At 46.8% G+C, this 25,662-nt stretch overlaps 1 protein-coding gene across 1 annotated transcript in view; it reads right to left on the bottom strand.

Annotated features, from left to right (window-relative positions):
• Positions 1-4,743: 4,743 nt before the first annotated feature.
• Positions 4,744-25,662, bottom strand: part of LOC143929773 (glutathione S-transferase P 1-like) — a 131,048-nt gene continuing 110,129 nt past the window's right edge. Inside the window, exons 3-5 of the mRNA XM_077453751.1 lie at positions 13,416-13,522; positions 4,920-5,007; positions 4,744-4,802 (exon numbers count right to left, since the gene is read on the bottom strand). Of these exons, the coding sequence (XP_077309877.1) occupies positions 4,744-4,802; positions 4,920-5,007; positions 13,416-13,522 (254 nt within the window). The remainder of the gene's footprint in view (positions 4,803-4,919; positions 5,008-13,415; positions 13,523-25,662) is intronic.

The raw sequence follows: 25,662 nt of genomic DNA, 5'->3' as shown, positions 1-25,662 counted from the left end.
CTACAGGACATCCTGTAAGCCCGGGTACCTGCCCAAGAACCGCTGCACAGCCAGGTTAAGGACGTGAGCCACACAGGGCACATGGGTCAGTTGTCCCTGTCGGAGGGCGGAGAGGAGGTTGGTGCCATTGTCGCAAACCACCATTCCTGGCTTATGTTGGCATGACGTCAACCACCTCTCAGCCTGCCCCTGCAGAGCTGACAAAACATCCGCCCCAGTGTGGCTCCTGTCCCCCAAACAAACCAGCGCAAGCACGGCATGGCATTGTTTTGCCTACGTACTTGCGTACCCCCTGGAACGCCTACAGAGCACCGCTGGTTCTGAGGACAGAGTCCACTGGAAGAGGCCATGGAGGAAGAAGAGGGGGGGTGGAGGAGAGAGGTGTGTCACAACCAATAGTAGGATTTTGGAGGCGTGGTGGCGGAAAAACCTCCAACACTACTGCACCTTGTCCTGCATCCTTCCCAGCTGCCAGAAGAGTGATCCAATGGGCCGTGAAAGACAGGTAACGTCCCTGTCCATGCCTGCTGGACCATGAGTCAGCGGTAATATGCACCTTACCGCCGACCGCCCTGTCCAGCGAGGCAAGGACATTGCCTTCCACATGCCGGTAGAGATACGGAATCGCCTTCCGTGAGAAAAAGTTGCGTTTGGGGACCTGCCACTGAGGAACCGCACATTGTACAAACTCAGGGAAGGGGGCCGAGTCTACCAACTGAAAAGGCAGCAGTTGAAGTGCTAGCAATTTAGCCAAGCTAGCATTCAACCGTTGGGCATGTGGATGGCTGGGAGTGAACTTATTTCGCCGGTCCAGCAGCTGGGGCAGGGACATTTGCCTGCTATAATCGGACGTGGGTGTACTGCTAGCAGAGTGTCCAGAAGCACTTGGCTGTGACACACCCAATTCTACACCTTCATTCCTCTCAGAGCAGGTTTCAGAGGGGACTGAAGGTCTAGTGGGGTTGGAGATGCCAGCTGATGAGGAGCAAGGAGAGGTCCGCTTTGTTCTTTGGTGTGGGTCTTTGAGGTACGCTTGCCAATGAGCTGCATGGCAGGCCAACATATGTCTGGTCAAGCATGTGGTGCCCAAGCGGCTGAGGTTTTGGCCATGCGAGATACGCTTGAGACATATGTTGCAAATGGCAGCAGTGCGATCTGATGCACTCGTCTCAAAAAAGGCCCACACCAAAGAACTTTTAGAATAACGCGCAGAGGCAGCGCCCTGCACAGGCGGAGCTCTGCGGTGTGATTCAGTCGGTGTGCTGCCCCTAAGCTGGCCCCCGGAGGGCATCCTGCCTCGTTGGACATGTGCCTCCTCCTCCTTCTCCTCCCAGGCACCCACGTGGAGTCAGTGCCCTCATCATCCCCTCCCTCATCATCGCCGGAGCAAACCTGGCAGTATGCTGCAGCTTGTGGAACACGACTGCCAGATTGCGGTCCTTCTTGAGCATCCCCTCTCTCTGCATTCACGCTACTGCCTTCCTCTAGCTGAGTATCATCATCAGAGCCTACAAAACACTGGGCATCCTCCTGGAGCATGTACCCAACACTGTGCTCAAAGAGTTCAGGAGACTCCTCAGGAGGACGTGGCAGCTGCTTTGCCAGTACCCTGAGCCTGGGTGAGAGGATGAGGAGGATGAAGAGGGCTTGGTCATCCACTCTACCAAGTCGTTGGCATGTTGCGGCTCAACATGTCCAGCTGCCGAAAAGAAGGACAAGCGTGTCCTATGGCCACGTGCGGATGACGATGATGATGCCCCGCGTCCACGACCAGCACTGTTGTCTCTAGACACAGAGCCCGCTTGCCCTCTTTTATCGGCTCGCGCCTGTCTGCCTCTCCTTGCTGGCCTTCCAGACATGGTAATGGCCTGAAAGGAGATGGGAAAGCCAGCAATTGGGTAGTGTATATTGTGCTGGAGGCACACACAACATCCACTAACTCCTGCAGATGGCTTCATTAGAGAAGAGCTATGTAGGTGGATATAACGGTGTATACTGGGTTCAGAGCACGCAGAATCTCCTACAACTGACTGCAAGCTCTATTAAAAAAGAGAAATATAGCTAGCTATATAGGTGGATATAGCAGTGTATACTGCGGTCAGGGCACGCATACAACAACCACTACAGAAGAGCAAGAACGCAAAAATCGTCCGATAACGATCGGTGTATACTGTGTTGAAGGTACACAGAACACCCACTAACTCCTACAGATGCCAACACACTACACAAGGCCATGTACGTGCCGCTCTGCCCACCGAAGTATGCGAGTGATCTCCTGTGCAGCGGCTAAGCTTGTTCCCCCTTGGTGATTTACGTTGTCTGACTGCATCTTGATCGGATGCCCTTGAAGTCTCATCGACCATGTGTGGAGACACAGCCTGATCGCTCTCAATTCGAGCAGATTGATCGGCAACTCGGGTTCTTCCATCGACCAGAGGTCCTGAGCCGACTGAACCCCCATCACTCCACCCCAGCCGGATAGACTAGCATCTGTAGTGATCACAGTCCATTTCAGAGGAAGGAACGATTTTCCGGAATGAATCACCGGGGACCTCAACCACCAGATCAGTGAGTCCCTGACTGCCTGGCTCACCTGGATCTGTCAATCAAGGGACAGAGATTTGTCCCATTTTGACAAGATCTCCTTCTGCAAAACTCTGGTGTGGAACTGGGCGTAACACAGCTCAGGCTGCCGTCACCATGAATAAGTGAGAACTTAGCAGGCTGATATGATAGAGCTACAGAGGGAGAGACAGTTAAGGGACTTAGCCCTTTGTCTAGCCAGAGAAGGAGTCAGCCATGGCCTGGAGGTCCTGTTTAGTGGGGTGATCTGTGATTGACAGAGAGAAATCTGAGGCCTGCCATCCGGCCCCAGCATGAGCCCAGTGTCAGGCTGCGAGTCCAGACATGAATCGCCCACTGTCTCCCATTATCTCGTCCATCTGCCTAGCTGCTTCCCCTGCGGGGCCGCTGAGGTTTTCTTAGTTGTTGCATCAGCAGCAGCCGGGTTGACCCCATCTTAGCCGCAGGAGATGGAGTGGTGTGCTGCCAGATAAAGTAATGGCCGATTTCACCTCCCTGCAGTTTGTGTGTGCCTTCCATCTCCAGTCATGAAGCAGCAGTGGATCTGCAAAGTTTGTCTGTCCGTTCTCTGCTTCAGTCCCTGCAGAGCTCCAGCAGAAAGCATCCGCATGCTGCTATTGCTAAGCCACGCCCCCACACTGGTTTTAGATCTGTGCCTTTACACCTTGGATTGGGAATCTTTAGGTAGGTTTTTGGTCATGCCATCAAGCTAATGCTGTAATCACAGCAATGCATAGTGTACATACTTTGACGATCATGGAGCTGGTGGAAGTTAGAGAACTTGTTCTCCTCCACCTTCCGTTTGAGGATACCCCACAGATGCTCAATAGGGTTTAGGGCTGGAGACATGCTTGACCAACACCCTCACCTTTAACTGCAGCTTCTTTAGCAAGGCAGTGGTCATCTTGGGAGGTGTGTTTGGGGGCGCCATGTTGGAATACTGCCCTGCGGCCCAGTCTCCGAAGGGAGGGGGTCGTGCTCTGCTTCACTATGCCACAGTACATATTGACATTCATTGTTCCCTCAATGCACTGTAGCTCCCCAGTAACACCAGCACTCATGCAGCCCCAGACCATGATACTCCCACCACCATGCTTGACTGTAGACAAGACACACTTATCTTTGTACTCCTCACCTAGTTGCTGCCACACACGCTTGACACCATCTGAGCCAAACAAGTTCCAGTTCCAGTAATCTAGGTCCTGCTCGTTTTCAGCAAACCGTTTGTAGACTCGTGCATCATCTTCAGAAGAGGCGTATCTTTCTGGGACGACACCCATGCAGACCAATTTGATACAGCGTGCCGCATATGGTTTGAGCACTGACAGCCGCCCCCCCCCCCCCATTCCTTTAACCGCTGCAGCAACAGCACTCATACGTCTATTTTCCAAAGACAACCTCTGAATAAGACGCTGAGCACGTGCACTCAACTTCTTTGGTCGACTATGGAAAGGCCTATTCTGAGTGGAACCTGTCCTGTTAAACCACTGTATGGTCTTGGCCACTGATCTGCAGCTCAGTTTCAGGGTCTTGGCATTCTTATAGCCTAGGCCATCTTTATGTAGAGCAACAATTATTTTTTTCAGATCCTCTGGGATTTCTTTGCCGTGAGGTGCCATGTTGAACTTCCAGTGACCATTATGAGAAATTGAGAGGGATAAGACCAAATTTAACATACCCGCTCCTCATTCACAGCCGAGACTTTGTAACACTAACGAGTCACATGACACCGAGGAGTGGAAATTAGTAAATGCAGCCTTATCAGTGTCCATCTGCAGCCTTGTTCATCATTGCAGAACGATCAGTGTCACTGCAGCCTTGCCCAGTGTGATTACAGCCTTGTTCAGTGTAATTTGCTTGTTTTTAAAATTAGCGTCACCCGGATGTCCTGTGTATCTCGGCTCCATTCGGCACCGCTCGCAGTCCCGTCCCTTGGCCCAGCTCCTATAATGGACATAACAGAGGTCCAATGGCAGGACTGCGAGCGGAGCCGAATACACAGTACACTTGACTATGTTGTATCTCGGCGGCGCTCACTCCTCTCACCCTCAGTCAGCGGAGATCGGCGTATAACACGCACCCACGATTTCCTCTTGAAATTAAGGGGAAAAAGGTGTGTTATATGCCAATAAATATGGTAATTTAAGGGATGTTGGCCATTCAAATAGCCATGTAACCTCCTACCCTTCTAAATTTGTTATCAATATAGGACTTGATAGCTGTAGACAGCAAGGGAATAGGCCATCCCTTTTAAGCTCCAGCATTACTTCACTTACAGGCTCCCATCTTTATTATAAAACAAAAAAAATTATTTTAAAGTGCCACAAACCACTTACCACGATTCCTAGCTAGATGGCGGAGTATGGCATTTGACTGATACATGGTGAAGGCTCCATCCTTGAATCCTGGAAGTTGGCCAAATACCTGACAAGCAAAGCAAGCATTCAGAAAGGCAAACATCTAATGCCACGTACACACGACTGGACTTTCTGGCAGAATAGGTCAGACAGAATCATTTCGGATAGGCCGATGGTGTGTGGGATAGTCCAATTATTTATTTTTTCAAGAAAAAAAACATTCAGATGGACCTAGAAATAGAACAGGTTTCAAATCTGTCCGGACTGACTCAATTCCTATCGGGAAAACCGTTAGTCTGTATGCTGGTCCAATGGACCAAATACGACGCATAGGCAGCTGTTGGCTACTGGTTATTGAACCCTTTTCTAGTCCCGCCGTACGTCACACTCAAAACAAATGGACTTTCAAATGGATTTTAGTCTGTTCGTGTGTGGGCAAGTCTGTTCGGAAGTCCGTCGTAACTCCATTGAAAGTACGTCGGGAAGACCGTTGGACCTTTTCTGCTGGAAAGTCCAGTCGTGTGTACACAGCATATAAACCTGTACCAAGAATCTTCAGTTTGCACCCGTAACCTAAAATTGCTAGCTGGTAGACTTCTGCTTATGCAGTGGCTTTAAGCCCCGAAACAAACAAAAAAGTTTACTACACCTTCCTCAAACTGCCACTACAAGACACAAAAAGGGAGGTCTCCATCCATGCTATACAGCCTAGGTGGACTTTGCCTGTTGTATTCCGTCAGCCAGATTTTACCAAGAATACTTGTAGCTTTATCCAACTGGATGCAGCTGCTGTTCAGCTACTTCAATTTTTCAAAATAGTGGACTGGGGGGGGGGGGGGGGGCGGGGGGAGCCAAGCATTTAGTAAGGTCTGTGAAGTTCTTCAGATACAAGGACAATGAATCAATCTTACTCTGTACAGTCAATTTACACTTCTGCCACACTGCAGTATCGTTTGCCTAAAGGGATTATGCTTCCAGTGCCAACATAATCATAAATTATCCAGTAGCAAAGAGGTAGCCTAAGAAACTGATGTAGGTATGCATATGGTCATATAGTCAACCATCTCCCGGTTGACAAACTAACCCACCAACCTCAAGCTATGGTGAAGCCTATAACTTAAGGTGGTGAATTGCCAGTTCTGGAATTTAAAAGCTGCCAACATACAATGCATGGTGGATACTGATCTAAGTATAGAATGGAAACAATTGATCTGATAAGGCCTCTAAAGAAATGACTAGTGCAGTGCTAAAGAAACTGCAATAAACCTTAAAAGATTTCCCATTGCACCATCCGGTATTCAAAAAAAAGCACTGTACTAGTTTAGTTTTCACAAGACACCATTTTTAAGGATGCGGGTGATTTTATGCTAAATCTGTCTCCAAAAAAAAAATAAAAATAAAAGAAGGATTTTTAAAACAGCTTACCTGTAAAATCCTCTCTTAGAGTACATCATAGGACACAGAGTCTCAAGTATTTACTTAGTAGGTTATGGGCCTACCTTCAGGTGTTGACACTGGTATAACAAATACAGGAAGTTGACTCCCCTATATAACCCCTCCTCCTTCCAGGAGTACCTCCGTTTTTGTAGCCAAGCAATATATTCTTACCCCATAAAACAGAGGGGCGGGAGCTCTGTGTCCTATGATGTACTCCATGAAAAGGATTTTACAGGTAAGCAGTTTTAAAATCCTATTTTCTTTATCATACATAGGACACAGAGCCTCAAGTATTTACTTAGTGGGATGTCCCATAGCAATGCTACTTGAGGGGAGGGAGAGACAACCCATAGGGTAACCCCCAGACCTGAGGACTTCTACTGCTGTCTGCAGCACACTGTGCCCGAAGGCGATATCCTCATTTCAGCTTACATCCACTTGATAAAATTTTGCAAATGTATGTACTGAAGACCAAGTCGCTGCCTTGCAGATCTGAAAACTGAGGCCTGGTGACGCACTGCCCAAGAAGCAACAACTGCTCTGGTAGAATGCGCCTTAACTTGAAAAGGGGGAATCTTTCCCTTTAAAATCATAAGTTTGAACTAGAACTTGCTGAATCCACTTAACGACAGTGGATTTTGATGCTGTGCGTATTTTTATAGGACCCTCTGGCAGAATAAGCGTCAGTTTTACGAATCTGAGCAGTTTTCTTCAAATAGATCTTCACTGTTCTCACTACATCAAGACAATGTTGTGACCTTTCTTCCCTGGAAGCTGGTCTTGGGAAAAACTAAGGCCGCGTACACACGGGCGGACTGTTCGCCCAACTTTGTCCGCTGAACAGTGTTTCAGCGGACAGTCCGCTCGTGTGTGGGCTTCAGCGGACAGTCTGACGAACAAAGTTTTTCGGAAATCCCGTAAAACTGTCCGCTGAAACTTGGTTTGAGCGGACAGTCCGCCCGTGTGTAGGCTTGTTCATCAAACTAAGTTCCGCGCATGCTCAGAAAGGATTTACACGGCGAAGGTTGCATTGCAGTGTATTGGACGTCGTATTTCTCGTCCCGTCGTACGTGCCGTTCACGTCATCGCGCAAGTTTCAGCTGACTGTTCGTTCGTCGTGTGTGGTCAAGTCCGTCCATGCTAATTTTGAGCGGACTGTCCGCTCAAACTGTTTGACGAACAAAGTTGGGCGAACAGTCCGCCCGTGTGTACGCGGCCTAAGGCAGGACAATATCTTCATTCAGATGAAAGCCTGAAACCACTTTTGTCAAAAATCTGGGAGAGCGTAAAACCACTCTGTCCTCATGAATAATCAAATATGGCTCTTTACAAGAAAGAGCAGCCAATGCTGACACGCTCCTTGCAGAGGATATAGCAACCAAAAATATCAGCTTCTGTGTCAAAAGGACTAAAGGAATATGTTGTAACGGTTCGAATGGCTGTTTTGTAACACAGACAAAACTAAAGTTTAAGTCCCAAGGGCTTAAGGGTGATTTAACTGGTGGATTAATCCGCAGCACTCCTTGCATGAAACCCCAGACTAAAGAATGCGTAGCAAGCGGTCTTTGAAATAAAATTGATAAGACTGAGACTTGGCCCTTAATAGTACTCAGGGCCAACGTCATCTCTACACCTAACTGTAGAAAGACAAGAATTCTGCCTATATCTTCGAGGGTGCCAACCCTTGGATTCACACCAACAAACAGTCTTCCAGATTCTAATATATAGCTCTAGAAGCTGGCTTCCTATCATCAAAAGTAGAGATAACTGACCTAGAAAGCCCACGTTTCTTCAGAATGTGGGTCTCAATAGCCAAGCCGTTAAATTTAGCAGTCGTAAAGTAGGATGGAATATCAGCCCCTGAGATAGGTTTGGCTTTAGTGGGAGGGGCCATGGACCATAGCACACAGACAGGGTCACCAACGCATCTGTTCCATATGCGAGTGGATCCATTGTCCTGGACTCAAAGTTGACTATCCTTTGTGTTGAATCTGGACGCCAGAAGAAGGTCTATGTCCGGAGTCCCCCATCTTTGGCAAACAGCCCGAAACACTTCGGGGTGCAGAGACCATTCCCCGGGAATAACTGCTGGCGACTTATATAGTCCACCTGCCAATTCTCTACTCCGCAATGAAAACTGCCGATTGGCATGGGACATTCTCTGCCCAAGTTAGAATCTGGCTCACCTCTCTGAGCTGAGACACTCTTGGTGCCCCCTTGGTGATTGATATAGGCTGCAGCCGTGGCATTGTCAGATTGGATCCTGACAGGACAATTCTTTAACCCGGAGGTCCAGGTTCTTGGAGCCAGATATATTGCCCGAATCTCTAGAAGGTTGATGGGCAATGCTTTTTTGGTTCTTGACCATTGTCCCTGGACAGTCGTCCTTTCTAGTACTTCTCCCCAGCCTGAAAGGCTGGCATCCGTTGCCATTTTCCAGATAACTGGTCTGAAGGATTTCCCCTTCAGCAGGGGAGAACCACCACCAACTGAGGCTTTGGAACACTCATGGGGACAGCTGCATTGGCAAATCTAAAGCTTGAATCATTTTGTTACAAGCAGATAGGATACTGTTTTGAAACAGTCTTGAATGGAATTGGGCATAGGGAACTGCTTCGAATGAAGCTACCATCTTCCCTAACAACCTCATACAAAAGGCGGATTGAAGGATTTCTCCTTGACATCCTCACTAGCTCCTGTATGGAGCTGATCTTTGCAGGAGGCAAGAAAACCTTTTTCTGGGCTGTGTCTATGATCATGACCAAATACTTCAGCCCCTTTAGTGAGGACTTCTTTAGGTTGAGAATCCAACCCAGATCTTCCAGGTAACTGCTTGTAATGGCTACACCTTGCTTCAAGCAAACCACTGACTGGTCTATCAACAGATCGTCCAAATAAAGCAAGACAGTTATGCCCTGTGTCCTTAACCTGGCTAGAGGTGGGGCTAGTACTTTTGTGAATACCCGGGGTACTGTAGCAAGGCCGAAGGGCAAAGCTACAAAGTGCTTCTCTTCTACACGCAGAAACCTCTGGTGAGGAGGGAATATAGGGACATGCAGATTTGAATCTCTGATGTCGATGGATGCCAGAAGTTCTCCTCCTTGTAGAATAGAAACGACTGATTTGATTGACTCCATGCGAAAGGAGCAGAACTTCAGGAACCGATTTAGATTCCGTAAATCTAGAAATGGTCTGATATCCCCATTTGGCTTTGGCACCATAAATAGGTTTGAGTATAACCCCAAACCTTGCTTGTTTGGGAATCTGTATGATCACCCCTTGAGCCAATAATTGGTCTAATGCTTTTAAACAGGGATAGCCTTTTGCCTGGATCCCTGGGAATGTTTGATCTCAGAAAACGGGACGGCGGAAACTCAAAATTCTAGCTTGTATCTTAGGGTTACTGTGGAGAGAGTCCATCTGTCCTGAATTTCCTCTTGCCAGACTTATGAGTACCTCAGAAGTCTCCCCCCACCTTGGTGAGGGGAGATGCCTCTTCATGATGAAGCCTTGCGGCCCCAGGTCTTGCTTTGTGCCTGGGTTTGACCCTGGGATCTTTCCATACAGTCTGACGGTGGAGGGCGTCGCCCCTGCCTAGAGGTGGATGCCCTTGACGCGCGGGGGGGGGGGGGGGGATCTGTTTACACAAAGAACATTTATATATTTTCTTTTGACTGACAAGAGTACTCTTTCCACTGGAAATTGAATGTATTTATCCAAACTATCGCCAAATAGTCGTTCTTACAAGGCGTTTCATCTGACCAACCCTTTAACCAAAGGGTCCTTTGCATGTGTATAAGTACAAGCGTCAGGTGTGAAGCCTGGTGAATAGAATCCTTTGTAGCATCTATGGCAAAGCATAATGCCCTGGGTAGCTTGGTCAACTCCTGAGCTTGTTGTGCAGGGAGCTCTTTGAAAGCATCTGTAAATTGGTCCTTAAAAGGACTGACAAATGCCTATAGCTGCTATTACAGGATGAGTTACAGTCCCTGCCATGGAAAAATAGATTAACAGACCTTCCAATTTTTTATCTGTTGGATCTTTAACCATATGTGCATTGTCCACTGGACAAGTTAAGCTTTTGTTCACATTGGAAATCGCAGCGTCCACTGCTGAAACCTTCCATCTCTTAGTGAACTTTTCCTCCATAGGATACAGACTTGAGAATCTCCTTGGAGGGGAAAAATGTTTATACGGATGATCCCATTCAAAATAAGCTTCTCTAGTAATGCGTGTACGGGAAACGCGTGCAAAGGCTGTAAAGGTTTCAGGGAACCCAAGGAGGAGACCGAACCTTCAGCTAACTGTTAGGGGTAGCATGAAAGTGGAGCGGACCATATCTGTAAGGCTCTGTACTTCAGATTGTGAAGCTGAAACTTCAAGTATTGTTTCCTCTGCAGAGGAATAATCGGCTTGCTTTTCTTCCCGATCTTCTGAGGGTAATACCTAGTCTTGTCCCCATAGTTCCTTTGGACCCTCCACTGACTGTAAAGAGTCTAAGGTGGGGGATGGGGCTCTAGGACATTTCCCATCCACTTGGAGGATGCGATTAAAGTCGCTAATCTTCCTTCTAAGCCCTGCAGGGCAAAAGAAAGTGCTTCTTCAGTCACGTATACAGGGGCTGAAGTGTGTGAAGCAGTTGCACCACCGCTAGCTTCCAATGACTCACCCTGGTTTGCCAGGTCTGATCTCTCTGAAGAGGATGACAGTATAGAGTTCCCAGTGCCCGGGGTGACACCTTAGGTACCTTTACGGTAGGTCTGGAAGACAATGCCAAGTACAAAAGCAGAGGTATACATAAACTATTATTTGCCTGAGAATATTTCTAGCAACACAATGCCATCATAACAGTTATTTTTTGCTGCTAAGATACACAGTTATTTCCTGTACTAGAAATGCCCACTTTACACCCTTACATGCCCAGCGCTCTGATGTCTCCAGTGTGACAGACGCCTCCCTTCAGCAAAAGATTTCTAAAGAGTGTCTTATATGCAAGCCTCAGGTGGACCCGATTGGAGTCTTCAGCGCTTCCCCCTTAATTAAAGTGGTTGTAAACCCTTACAAACCACTTTGACCTACAGGTAAGCCTAGATTAAGGCTTACCTGTAGGTCCAAGAAATATCTCCTAAACCTATACAGTTTAGGAGATATTTGCCCGAAGACAGGCACCGTTGTCTATGGCGCATGCCCCGTAGACAGCGGCGCGCAGGCGCACTGAGTGAGGCATTTCCAACAACGGAGCTGTCGCGCGTCGGCTCCCGTGCGCATGCGCGGGAGTGACGTCATTGCGGCTCCGCCGAATGACAGCCGCGGAGCTGCGAGACCCCACCGAAAAGATGGATGCGCCGGACTACAGGGGACAGCAGTGACATCGCTGGCTCCTGTGTCAGGTAAGTGACACATAATGGTCTACTATGCGATGCATAGTAGTCCATTATGCTTTGCCTTTGCAGGGAATGAAAGAGGAAGTAAACCCATCAGGGTTTACTTCCTCTTTAACAAATGCTGTATATGGGACATAGATGTCCATTCACACAGCATCATGTGACCCTTTGGCCACGCCCCTCTGCATCCTCTGGCCGACCCGCCCACTCCTTGTATGCTGTTCGCGCATGAACTAGCCATATTAGAGTCTGCTGTAGCAGAATATGCAGGGAGAGCGACGACCAGCCGTAAAAAGAAAAAAAAAAAAAAAAAAAAAAAAACGGCAATTCCAGTGCCCTGTGCCTTTTCTGCCACAGACAGCAGGCTGAAGAGTAAGTAGAGGACGCACTATAAGGAGCAGATGGGAAGGGTCTGACAGCAGATTCCTGTTTTCCCCATCTTTTTATTTTATTTTTTTTAAAAAGCTTTATCCCCTGCAGCTGCCAACATTGCATTTAAGATACATAAAGGAAACAGTCTTTCCCCGAAGTTTTTGCCCTCCGCTGGGACTATACATCTAGTGAGACAACACTGCTGAAAAGGCATCGTGCAAATGTGTGCAAATTTAGTCCCCTTAAAAGAGACTCTTTATTCATACAAGATACATGAAGGAAAAAGCATAGCCTTTTCCCCTACCTTGTCCTCGCTGCAGGATACTGCTAAAACAGCAGATCCAAACTTTGCCCATCACGGGCGGGCTGCGTTGCAACATGCTCAAAGACTGGGGCCCTTTTAAAAGAGGTTCTGCTCCTTTGGGCCTTGTAGAGCACCCCTCAGGACAACTTTAGGAAATATAGCAAGACCAAAAAGAGTCCTGGTTCCTAGGGTCCAGCTCTCAGAGAGGAGCATTACAGGCAAAAAACCTCGTTCTTGAGCCAAGATCCAGGTACCATCCTATGGCCTCAGTGGCGAGGATGAATTTGTTAGGGAGGTTCTTTATAATCCATCATGGATCCCTCTAGGAGCTCATCAGAGCCCATCTTCACCCGTGACCAATACCTTAGACACTGGCGAAAAAACAGAGGTACTCCTGGGAGGAGGAGAGGTTATATAGGGGAGGCAACTTCCTGTACTTGTTATACCAGTGTCAACACCTGAAGGTAGGCCCATAACCCACTAAGTAAATATTTGAGGCTCTGTGTCCTATGATGTATGATAAAGTAGCTGTGATGAACTGGATATAATAGTGAAACAGCTTTAATCTGGAGTGTGAAGGTGTTCAGTCGAAAGAAGAAAAGTGCTACTCATCCAGTCAAGAACTTTGAGAAATGCCATTTAGCAGCACTGGTGAGAGGCTATTCACTTTGAAAATGTACACTTTATACCAAATCACGTGAAAAGAAATAAAAACCACAAAATGTATTTTGGTAGCCTAAATGACTGCCAAAAACGCGCTCAGTCATTACATCTACCATTGCAAAGATGTTTTGTGCCAAACCCATATTTCCCCACTGTCTCACCAGGAAAATAGGAATCCTTTTGATAAATTTCTAGATTGTAAGCTCTAACAAGCAGGGCCCTCCGATTCCTCCTGTATTGTAACAACTGTCTGCCCTTGTGTTGTAAAGCACTGCGCAAACTCTTGGTGCTACAAATCCCGAATAATAAACTTACAGCTTCTTTTTTGAGGTCTCCTTTCATCCAAGCATCAAATTTCACCACCTCTTCTTTCCAATCCATACACTGGTCAGCCATTAGCATACGAATGGCTTCGCAGCGACCTGAGACACAAAGACATTAAAAGATTTGCTGAAAATATGTTGGCCCAAAATTTAAAGCGGCGTTCCACCCATAAATGAAATCAATACATTATTGCAAATAAAAGGTTTGGCAACAATTCATTTTGGCTTACTGCTTGTGGGTGGCTAGGGTGTTCTTTGTAATCTGTCTTTTCAGGGCCGTGGCAATGTACATCATTACCTGCGGCGCCTCTGCTTCCGGGAGAGGTGTGTCATCGTTCCCAGGAGTCAGTGGGCATCGCTGAAGGATTCCATTGCGTTCTTTCCAAACAGAAAATTACATGAAAGGCAGATCTAAGCACCATTTTTCAAAAAGGGGGGGGGGGGGGGGGGAGTGGAACTCTGCTTTAAGCAACACCTACATACATCAATTTTTACAACATCAAAATTACTTGTGCCACAGGATGCCAGGCATGTGTCCTGGACAAGAGATGTGGCCCCATTATTTGAGTTATGGTCCCTTTAAGGAATACAGTTTAAGTACTCCAGGTTTCTCACCAAGGGTGAGGTGTCCTTGTGGGGGGGGGGGGGAAGAGAAGTCCTTACACAGGAGACAGAAATTGCACGACTGGAGACTGAGTGGAAATGTCTGCCAACCCTTACAATGGCAATTGTAGCCCTAGAAATGTTAACCGAAGCAAGAGTGGAGCAGGATACAGATGTGAGATAAGTGAACGTGTTTGTGACAGATACATAATTGCTAAGCTCTTGCCACATATTTGGATGTGAGGAGGCAGTTTTCTTCCCCATGTCTACCAAGCCACTTTATGATCATACCTATTATAGGCAAACTGATCAGTGTAAAGGCTATGCTTTGTTAACAGTAACCACTGTGGCTTTTGGAGGAGACTACGGGATAACCGACTTACAGCTTATGGCCCATGGAGGAGTCCAGGGATTTTTTCTGCCTCTTCCGATCAGAGCATGGAAAAGAGATGGGTCTGGAAACCCTTTGACTGTCTGGGAGTATCTACCAGGATTATGCAGCCAGGAAGTCCCCAGAAAAGCGGTGTCTGCAGGAACATTACATTAGACAAATCATGCAGACGTGTCTTCACCAGCCAGGGATACCCAACTTACCTTTGGCGTATTTTTTAATCTTTCCTGGCTGGTCCTGGAGAGTTGCATAATGCAGCATTTGACCAGGAGAAAAAAAAAAAAAAAAAAAAAAAAGACTGCAGTTGAAGATTTCACATTTGAACACAGAGATTATAAGTGCCTGTTCACACCTGAGCAGTGCTGCTTGAAGCTTTTAGTTTGAAGTAGTACATAGACTTATTCTGAACTATTGGATTCTATGAACTTTGTTAATGAAAAGCAATATTTTTTTTTGCACCATTATATTGCATAACACCTGAGGTGGGGGACTTGAGTCACATGACTTGACTTAAGTCAGACTTGAGTCACCCGTTTGAGGACTTGCGACTTGCTTGGTTGAATTCAATAAAATGACTCGACTTGACTGACTTGTCACTACTGACTTGCAACTTGACTGACTTGGGCTATATGACTTGCAATTACTTGGCAAGTTGGCACCATAACACCACCACCACCCCTAACCGTAACCACCACTAACACTAACCGCAAGCCGCCGCCTGATCAGCGTGTCATGCAGACAGACGGCGGACATTGCAGTGTTCAAAAGCCACGCCTCCTTGTCTGCGATAGGCGGAACACCCAATTTCACAGCAGGCAGTGTTCAGCCTATCATGGACATCCTCTCATCCTCGTCTGTGTTATGCGGATAAGTGGATGTCAGTGATAGGCAGAATACTGAATGCTGGGAAATTGAGTGTTCCGCCTATCAGACGAGGAGGAGGCGCAGCTTTTGAATACTGGAATGGGCGCCGCCCACCGCCGATCAGGAGATAGATAGTGAATTAATTTCCTTGTTCCTCATCCCTGCCATTTTTATATGGTCAACCACCTCTACATACCTTCTCTATTAAAGAAGAGGATATCTTGTCAATACTAGGGTTAGTATATGCATAGTATATTCTTATATAGTAGGTTTTTTAATTCTGCTGTAGTACAATGCACAATCAAAAAATAAAGCTCACATCTTTGGTTCAAAAAGAATCTCACTCAGAATTATCCATTAGGTCACTTGTTTTATTTACAATTTTCATATAAAAAACACAATTTTTAACATAAGTGCTAGCTCATGCAATCAGTGATCATACTGACCTGCACTGTAATTACCGTAAATGTTATTTTATCAGGGCATAAGGCAGAGGATACAACTACCACCGACTATAAATGTATAGGGTGCTATTTACAAAAGTATATTAAAACCCTAAAACTGATCCATTGCACACCCCCATATATGGCATTTTAAGTGGCTATTCTCATCACTATTCAAGTGTCCAGATGCTGGCATTGTGTCCACTAGGGATGAGCCGAACACCCCCCTGTTCGGTTCGCACCAGAACCTGCGAACAGACCTAAACTTCGTGTGAACTTTAGAACCCTATTAAAGTCTATGGGACTCGAACGTTCACAATCTAAAGTGCTAATTTTAAAGGCTAATATGCAAGTTACTGTCCTAAAAAATGTTTGGGGACCTGGGTCCTGCCCCAGGGGACATGGATCAATGCGAAAAAAAGTTTTAAAAATGGCTGTTTTTTCAGGAGCAGTGATTTTAATAATGATTAAAGTGAAACAATAAAAGTGTAATATTCCTTTAAATGTGGTACCTGGGGGGTGTCTGTAGTATGCCTGTGAAGGGGCACATGTTTATGGTGCTTAGAACTGTCCCTGCACAAAGTGTCATTTATGCAGGAAAAAAAAGTATTTTAAAATCACTTGCGGCTATATTGTCGGCTCCCGTAATACAGTGAACACTCAATGAGTGCTCTCTGTATTAGCCGACAATTCAGTCATTCATTCATTGATTGATAAAAAAAAAAAAAAAAAAAAAAAAAAAAGGTTCCCCTAAATTCAATTACCAGGCCCTTCAAACCTGATATGGATATTAAGGGGAACCCCGCATCAAATTTAAAAAATTGACGTGGGGTCCCCCTAAAAATCCATACCAGACCCTTTATCCGAGCACGCAACCTGGCCAGCCGCAGGAAAAGAGGGGGGGGGGGGGACAAGAGAGCAGCCCCCCCTCCCTCCTGAACCGTACCAGGCCACATGCCCTCAACATTGGGAGGATGCTTTGGGGGTCTATGACCCCTCAAAGCACCATGTCAAGGGCCTCATCCCCACAACCCTGAGCGGTGGTTGTGGGGGGGCTTATCAGAATCTGGAAGCACCCTTTAACAAGGGGACCCCCAGATCCTGGCCCCCCCTGTTTGAAATGGTAACGGGGTACAAAAGTACCCCTACCATTTCACAAAGAAAGTGTAAAAATGGTTAAATAAGACAAACACACTTTTGAAAAATTCCTTCATTAAAAAAATAAAAAAAAAATATTCCAGCGGTGCTAATCCACTCTTGCTATCCAGCGATGGATGATCATATCCAGCGACGGGGGGGATCTCTCAGTCCAGCGCTGTCCATACATCCGTCTTCTGTCTCCACTCCGGAGACACTGCGGGGATCCCAGCGCCGACGTTTATTATATTAGGAGGGCGGGGCCACCCGTCGCCTGACCCGCCCCCTCTGACGCTGGTGAGGGGAGCCAGGGGTTCCCCAGTGACGTATGGGTGACCCCGCCCCCTCTGATGTAATGCAGGTTTCCGTTACATCAGAGGGGGCGGGGTCACCCATACGTCACTGGGGAACCCCTGGCTTCCCTCACCAGCATCAGAGGGGGCGGGGTCAGGTGACGGGTGGCCCTGCCCTCCCAATATAAGAAACGCCAGCGCTGGGATCCCCGCAGTGTCTCCAGAGTGGAGACAGAAGACGCATGTATGGACAGCGTTGGACTGAGATCCCCCCATCGCTGGACCCCGGAGATCCATCGCTGGATAGCAAGAGTGGATTACCACCGCTGGAATCTTTTTATTTTTTATTTTTAATAAAGGAATTTTTCAAAAGTGTGTTTGTCTTATTTAACCATTTTTACACTTTCTTTGTGAAATGGTAGGGGTACTTTTGTACCCCCTTACCATTTCAAACAGGGGGGCAGGATCTGGGGGTCCCCTTGTTAAAGGGGGCTTCCAGATTCTGATAAGCCCCCCCCCGCCCGCAGACCCCTACAACCAACGCTCAGGGTTGTGGGGATGAGGCCCTTGTCCCCATCAACATGGGGACATGGTGCTTTGTGGGGGGTCACAGACCCCCAAAGCATCCTCCCAATGTTGAGGGCATGTGGCCTGGTACAGTTCAGGAGGGAGGGGGGCCGCTCTCGCCCCCCCTCTTTTCCTGCTGCCGGCCAGGTTGCGTGCTCGGATAAAGGGTCTGGTATGGATTTTTAGGGGGACCCCACATCAATTTTATTTTTTAATTTGATGCGGGGTTCCCCTTAATATCCATACCAGACCTGAAGGGCCTGGTAATTGGATTTAGGGGAACCCCCATGCTTTTTTCATCAATGAATGAATTGTCGGCTAATACAGAGAACACTCATTGAGTGTTCTCTGTATTACGGGAGCCGACAATATAGCCGCAAGTGATTTTAAAAGACTTTTTTTTCTGTGCACAAATGACACTTTGTGCAGGGACAGTTCTAAGCACCATAAACATGCGCCCCTTCACAGGCATACTACAGACACCCCCCAGGTACCACATTTAAAGGAATATTACACTTTTATTGTTTCACTTTAATCATTATTAAAATCAGTGCTCCTGAAAAAACTGCAGTTTTTAAAACTTTTTTTGCATTGATCCATGTCCCCTGGGGCAGGACCCAGGTCCCCAAACACTTTTTAGGACAGTAACCTGCATATTACCCTTTAAAATTAGCACTTCAGATTTCTCCCATAGACTTGTATAGGGTGTTCCCGGCTTTTCAAATTTGCCGCGAACAGCCCAAATTGTTCACTGTTCGCTGAACAGGCAATGTTCGAGTCGAACATGAGGTCGACTCGAATTTGAAGCTCATCCCTAGTGTCCACTGATTTAGATGTTAAAATACTTTGTTATTAGTTTGAAGTTCAAACTTTGAACTTCCTTATTTTCCCCCTCAGCAAGGAGTACATTTTTTCAGGCTTGTTGACCAATTGCTGAGTGTTCTGCTCCTTGTCTGCTGTTTGGGCATTCAAAGTGTTTCTTTAATATGGCAAGAAAAAAAAAAAAAAAAAAAAAAAAAAAGAAGAAGGACAAAGCAGTTTTGTTAATGTTGAAAATAAAACAAAGCCTTTCCTGAACACAGACTTAACTCATTTAAAAAGGTGGAAATGGGGTAGATCAGTATTTTGACTTGACCAAAATAAATGACTTGACTTGCTTTCTTTTTGCCACAGTAACTTGGGACTTGCTTGAGACTTGAAAGTGAAGACTTGAGACTTGCGCGGTGCGCATGCGTGGGACTTCCGGGAAGACGCTCTAACCGAGAGCTCCGCAACGCTCCGGCCCGTCCGGCTCCCCTTCCAGCTACATTGAGCGGGACACTTCCCATACGGACCCCCAAGCCTCCTGGACCACTCAGGCACCAGTTCGCATGCCGATCGGCCCCAAAAAGAAGTTAGCCACCAGCTGGACTTCACACAGAAGGCCCCTAGATCAGCTAAGATGGTGGCCGCGTCTCAGGCACGAGGCACCACGGAGGAACAGGTCTCCATAGCGGACCCTCCACCCCCTATCCAGCACCGGTCTTCACTGCTGGCAACCCATGTGAGTACAGCTTCTCCCCAGGGCTATTCCCCTGCCTCCACGGAATCCCTGCTTGATCGAACTGTCGGGGGCATTCTCCAGACTCCCACTCTGCAAACTCCCTTAGGCCTGGCAGGCATTTCAAGCACCCTGCATTCATCCCCCATGCTGCCAGCCCAGTCCCATGATGTAAATCTACTAATGCAGAGCTTCTCTGACATGCTAGCTACAGGACTAGCCCAAAATGCTAAGCAGATCACAACCACCATCAAAGCAGATTTACAAAGCCTGGGAGTCTGTCTGGATGCAATAGAACATGTGGTAGATAACACAGTGGCCCGCACTGTCCAGAACTCGACCTGCATCCAAACGCTCCAAGATCAATTAGAAGCCGCTCAGGCTAAAATGGACGACCTTGAGAACAGAAGCAGACGATACAATTTCCGCATACGGGGGTTACCCGAATCTGTCGCAGATGTACCCAGCACCGACAAAATCTTTATCAAAGAACTCATTCCAGATATCCAGAGCCATAGGCTAGGGCTCGATAGAGCCCACAGAGCATTACAGCTCCCCCGCCAAGATGGCCTCCCGAGGGACATTGTCGTTAAACCTCATTTTTACACGTCAAAGAAGAAGTGATGAGAAAAACCCGTAATCTGGATGACCTCTTTCCAGGGTCACAAAATCCAAATCTTTGCGGACATTTCCCCCCCCACTACCATTCAGAAGAGCAGAGCCCTCAAACCCCTGCTTGAAATCTTGAATCAGAATTCCATCAAATACCGCTGGTCATTCCCCTTTCGTCTCCAGTTTCAACTAAGAGATAAACAATATGGCTTTTCCTGTTTCCAAGATGGCGAGCGTCTGTTACTGCAACTCAGACTTATAACACAGGGACTAGCTCCTCTACTTCAGCCAACCAAGACAAGCTCTACCAAGCGGCCGCCTCCAGGGATCCCCCTAACCCCACTATGGAACAAACAACTTCCAAAGAGGCAACAGGACTCACACCCCCCAAGATGAGTGCTCCCCTTTGGATCCCATCCCGGATCACGGATTTTTCCTTTCATGGGATTGCAGGGGGGACCCACTTTAATGAGTAGTGGGCAACCCCCCTGGACTCAGACTTTCATTTTGGACCCTTGCAGAATCCTCCGCTTCCTATGGTCGGGCCCCATTAACCCCCCCCTATGGCTAACTGGGATACCCGTCCGTGCCTTTAATAGCCTCCACCCCAGCAGGGATGGGGCTTCTCCCTCAAGGACTCCTTTCTCCCCACTTTGTAATTATTTTAATTTTCTCTTTATTTTTCTTTATTTTCCCTCTCTCCTTTTTTCCCTTGGCATCTCCCTGCCTTTAGCTAAGCTCTTAGAGGCTCCACCTACCCCAATCTCCAGCCTAAGGCTTCCTCCCCTAACCACCTACCCAGGGAGCTTATCTCTTATACAAAGGTGTCTTTTTGCTATGCATTTTTTTTTTTTTTTGTTGTTACTTTGTGTCCTGTTGGGTTTTTGATACTAGATTGTTTTATGGTTGACCCTTGAGACATGTGTTATTTCACTTGTTCCCTTACATTGTTTTTTACTACTTGGGGACCGCGGCCGGAGCGGCCCATCACGTAACCCTTTCTGTTGTGACTCGGAGGGACGCACCTCCCTCGGGTGACACCAGGAAAACAACCCTTGGCGGTTGTAATTTTTCCGAGCCCTCCCTTTCAGGAGGCCCCAGACTAGGACTTGGTTCGCCAGTCCTTTTTGTCATCGTAAGAGAATTGTTGATCGTTATGTTTTATATTTCTTCTGTACTAAATATGTTCTTTCATATTTTTCGCTCCATTCTTTCTCCCCTTTTCTCCCTCTACCCATGCCTTCTCTCTGGCACCTCCCCTTTCCTCCCCTATCCCCCCAGGAACTTTCGCAGAGACCTTCACCCATTCCATCCCCAGGGGACCACCGGGACGATAGTCCTCCACAGTCCATGTCCAATGCTCCAAGGACAAAGGTAAGCCCCCCTCACTCATGTTCGCCACCCACCCCTGACTTCCATGGCCGACTCTATACCCCATAATCTTTCACTCAAGATCGCCTTGCATAACACGCAAGGGCTTAACTCGCCCTCCAAGCGCCGTAAGGCATTCCAGAGCTACCACGCCAGAAGCCTCGATATTGTGCTCCTCCAGGAGACCCATTTCCCAGCTAGCTACACCCCTTCCTTTCTTCACAGTAGCTTTCCAACATTTTACCTGGCTAATGCCGACTCCAAAAAAAAAGGGGGGTGGCCATCTTGCTAGCGAAACGAATTCCATTCCTACACTCACACGATCAAAAGATACCGAAGGTAGATACTTACTCGTTAAAGGTCAGATTGCGGGAGTTATGTATTCAATCATCTATTACGCCCCCAACCAGGGCCAAACACGCTTCTTTGCCTCCATGCTTTCTACCCTTGCCCCTCACTTGGAAGGCAGAATTATCTTGGGAGGTGACTCCAACATCTCATTCGACCACATGCTTGACAAAACTACTCTAGACAAAGCCAAACTGAAAAGACCCCCTAAACAGAGTCTTAGAATTACAAGACTTCTCCATGACAGAGGTCCGATTGACTCTTGGAGAGAATTAAACCCTACGGCCAAAGACTACACACACTACTCTGCGCCGCACAAAACGTACGCCAGGATTGATCATATCTTCATACCCAACTCGGAGATACACACTGCGACTCATGCTGATATTCACGAAGTTCCATGGTCAGACCACCCTGGTGACCCTGCGTATAACTAGCTCCCTCTCCCCTCCCGGCCCCCCTAAGTGGTGCCTTAGTAAAACCCTTCTTTCCAATCCAGTACATTGCACCATGCTGGAAAAAGACACATTTGGGAATTCTTCAGTCTTGATACTGGGGATATATCCCCAAGCAATCTATGGGGAGCACATAAGGCGGTCCTGAGGGGGAAAATAATTCAACTAGCGTCTAAACTAAAAACGGGAAAGGAAGATAGATGTGGAAAAGCTTGAATTTAAGTCTTGTAGTAAAGCCCACAAAAGCAACCCTACCTCAGAAACGCTAGCCAATCTGGATTCCACCCGGGTCACCCTCAATTTAGCCCTTACGTCCAATGCAATCAAACATTTAGGCTGGCTAAGTGGCAGGTTCTATCTACAGGCTGGTAAAATTGGCCCGCAGCTGGCAGCAAGACTCTCCCCTAATATAAGAGTTTACTCTTTACCCAAGATCAAATCCCAAGCAGGCAACTTTACTCAGAACCCCCATAAAATTCTAGAGGCCTTCCAGACATTTTACTCAAATCTATACGCCAATTCCACCCCGACCGATCCCGATTCCATAAACGCATTTTTAGAAGAGGTTGCAATTCCCAAACTTACAGACTCACCGTGACGTAATGGATTCCCCCTTCCAGATCGAGGAAGTCCAGGACGTCATCAAGAGCCTCAAGCCCGATTCCCCCCAGGTCCGGATGGATTCTCGTAACATTACTATAAAACCTTCTGAGGTCCTTCCTCATCTGGTCCAGCTCTTCAACTCCTTCCGGGAGGGCTCCCAATTTGAGCCAGCGGCCAACCCAGCATTCATTTCGGTCATCCCCAAGCCGGGCAAAGATCCCAGCGAAGTAGGCAACTATAGGCCAATATCTTTAATAATGATCTAAAAATCATGACAAAAATTTTAGCGAACAGGATGGCCTCATTTATTGGAAATATACACACATATATATATATATATATATATATATATATATATATATATATATATATATATATATATATATATATATATATATATATATATATATTATATATATAAAAATAAATAAAACAGACCAGGTGGGTTTTATCCCGGGGAGACAGGGGCCGGACCAGATTAGGAGAGCTATTGACCTAATTTCCCTCATGCAATCTTCCTGGGACGGGAACCACCCCAATCTGGATTTATTCTCTCCATAGATCTCCAAAAGGCCTTTGACACAGTCACTGTGCCTCTTCATCTCTCCAAAAATGGGGCTTTGGTCCGAAGTTCCTCAACTCTTTCATCCCTCTATTCTTCCCCAAAAGCTCAAGTTAAATTGCAGGGTCACCTCTCCGACCAATTCCCAATCCTCAAGGGCACCAGGCAAGGTTGCCCCCTCTCCCCCATTCTTTTCGCCATAGCGATCAACACACTAGCCTTAGCTATCAGACAACACCCAGATATTCATGGAGTACAATGCGGTCAAAAAACCCACAAATGTGCACTCTTTGCTGATGACGTGTTGCTGTTCATTACCGCCCCACTCATCTCCACACCTAATATTCTCCTACTCCTTCAAAAATTCGGTGTAATCTCAGGACTTCAGGTAAACATGTCCAAGTCTACCGCCCTTAACATATCTACCCCTCAAGAACTGGTGGATAGAATTAAAGCCCGCTGCCCTCTCTCTTGGAGCTCCTCCTCTCTCCCTTACCTAGGTATTCACCTCACCCCCAAGATCGATCTTTTATATCGCCATAACTACCCTCCCTTATTTAAGAAGTTATCAGAAGATCTTGAGCAATGGTTGCTCTATAAAATGTCATGGCTGGGACGGGTAAATGCAATTAAGATGACCTTGCTCCCCAGGATCTTATATCTCTTCCGGTCCCTTCCCATACCAAAACACCTCCTTGATAAATTCCAGTCAGCAATTATTCGATTTATCTGGGGGAGGGGAAAGGCCACCGTCTCTCTAAGTCGGTTCTTTACAGATCTAGGAAAAAAGGGGGCCTGGGTCTATCCAACTTAAGGCGGTACTTCCAAGCTGCCCAACTTTGTCAATTCTCGGCCATATACTCTAAAGGCCCAAAACCCAACTGGGTAGACTTAGAAAGACAAGCTACTCCGAATCATACCCTTGACTTCCTCACCTGGAGACCACAAAAAGAAAGGCCCCCGATCCTTTCACCAACCTTGTCACACGCTTTAGCCCTGTGTGACGCTCTTCACAAAAAACACTCCCCGATTTCACCCTGGCACACATCTTCCACAACCCCCATTTTCCCCCAGGTCTCAATATCAAGGCTTTCCAGTGGTGGCTCGATAAGGGCCTTTACAGAATAGGACATTTCTTCAATTGCAATGGCCCCTTATCTCATAAACACTGCATTTCCAAATTGGACATGCCACCCTCAGAATCTTTTCGCTACCATCAACTTTCACATTATCTGCAGGGGATTTGGAAGAGCCATGACAATTCTGTCGGTAACTCCATATGAGCTCTGGTGCGCCTCAGCCATGGGGGTCAGGGGGGGAATTTCCCTCATCTATTCTGCGTTGGCTGATCCCCAGGGAAAAGCGAACTAAATGGTGAAGTGGGAGCAAGACCTTCAGTTCGAATGGGATCTGGATACCTGGCACCTAAATTTTGCTCGCTCATACAGGGGCACTTTTTTTATATTCTTTATTTTTCCATTTTTAAACATATACAAATACAAATACCAGTTATACAAATAGTACATTGCCCCCAACTTGGGCATTCAATTATATTTGTCAGACAACAAACAAGCCCCCCCCCAAAAAAAAAAAAAATTGTAACCCCCTCCCCTCCCTCTCCTCTATTCCTCTATTCCTCCCCTTCTCCATCCCCATTACCCTCCATCCTTTCAAGATATTCCCTATTCAAAAATGTTCCCCATTGTTGCCATTTCCTTTGGTGTTTTTGCCCTGATTCCTCCAATTTCTGTATAGACTCCTCTATTACCCTTATGTTTTCAACTTTCCGCACCCACTCTGATATTGTCGGAACCTGCACAGATTTCCAGTAACGTGGGATCAGAGCTTTAGCTGCATTCAACAGGTCTGGAGTCATTGTGCTTCTATATTGTGTAATCCCTTTCTCTGTGTCGTGGAACAAACATTCCCATGGGGATTTTCCAATCCTTTCCCCTGTTACAAGAAATATAATTTCCATTATTTTCTCCCAGAAAGGAGCTATTTTGGGACAGTCCCACCATATGCTTAAAGGTCTCTGGTCTATTACATTCCCTCCAGCAAGATGCCCAATTTTCTTCTCCAAACCTCTGTATTCTTTGGGGGGTCAAGTACCACCTCGTTAATAATTTGTAGGACATTTTAATTGTATGAACATCCTTTGGAAGTGAGTGGGTCATTTTAATTATTTTTCCCCTATGCTCCTCGTTTCTTAGTGGGCCGATCTCCCCTTCCCATTTCCCCAAATAGGCTGGAAACTCGAGATCTACCTCTTGCCTTAATATTATATATTTTGGAGACCCTTTTCTTTAAGCATTGTGAATCTTTAAGTAGTTTCTCTAGTGGTCTGAGTTGTGTCTTGCCTCTCAAAAGGCTGTGGTAACCCTTGAATAAAATGTGCCATTTGAGTGTATCTCCATCTATCTAGTGGCATCTGCCCCCATTCTTGTGTT

Source organism: Lithobates pipiens, unplaced genomic scaffold, assembly GCF_037356315.1.
Source record: "Lithobates pipiens isolate NorthernLeopardFrog02 unplaced genomic scaffold, aLitPip1_a1.2 Scaffold_25, whole genome shotgun sequence".
Lineage (NCBI taxonomy): Eukaryota > Metazoa > Chordata > Amphibia > Anura > Ranidae > Lithobates > Lithobates pipiens.
Note: the sequence above shows the minus strand (reverse complement) of the source record. Positions and strands in the feature narration are given on the sequence as shown.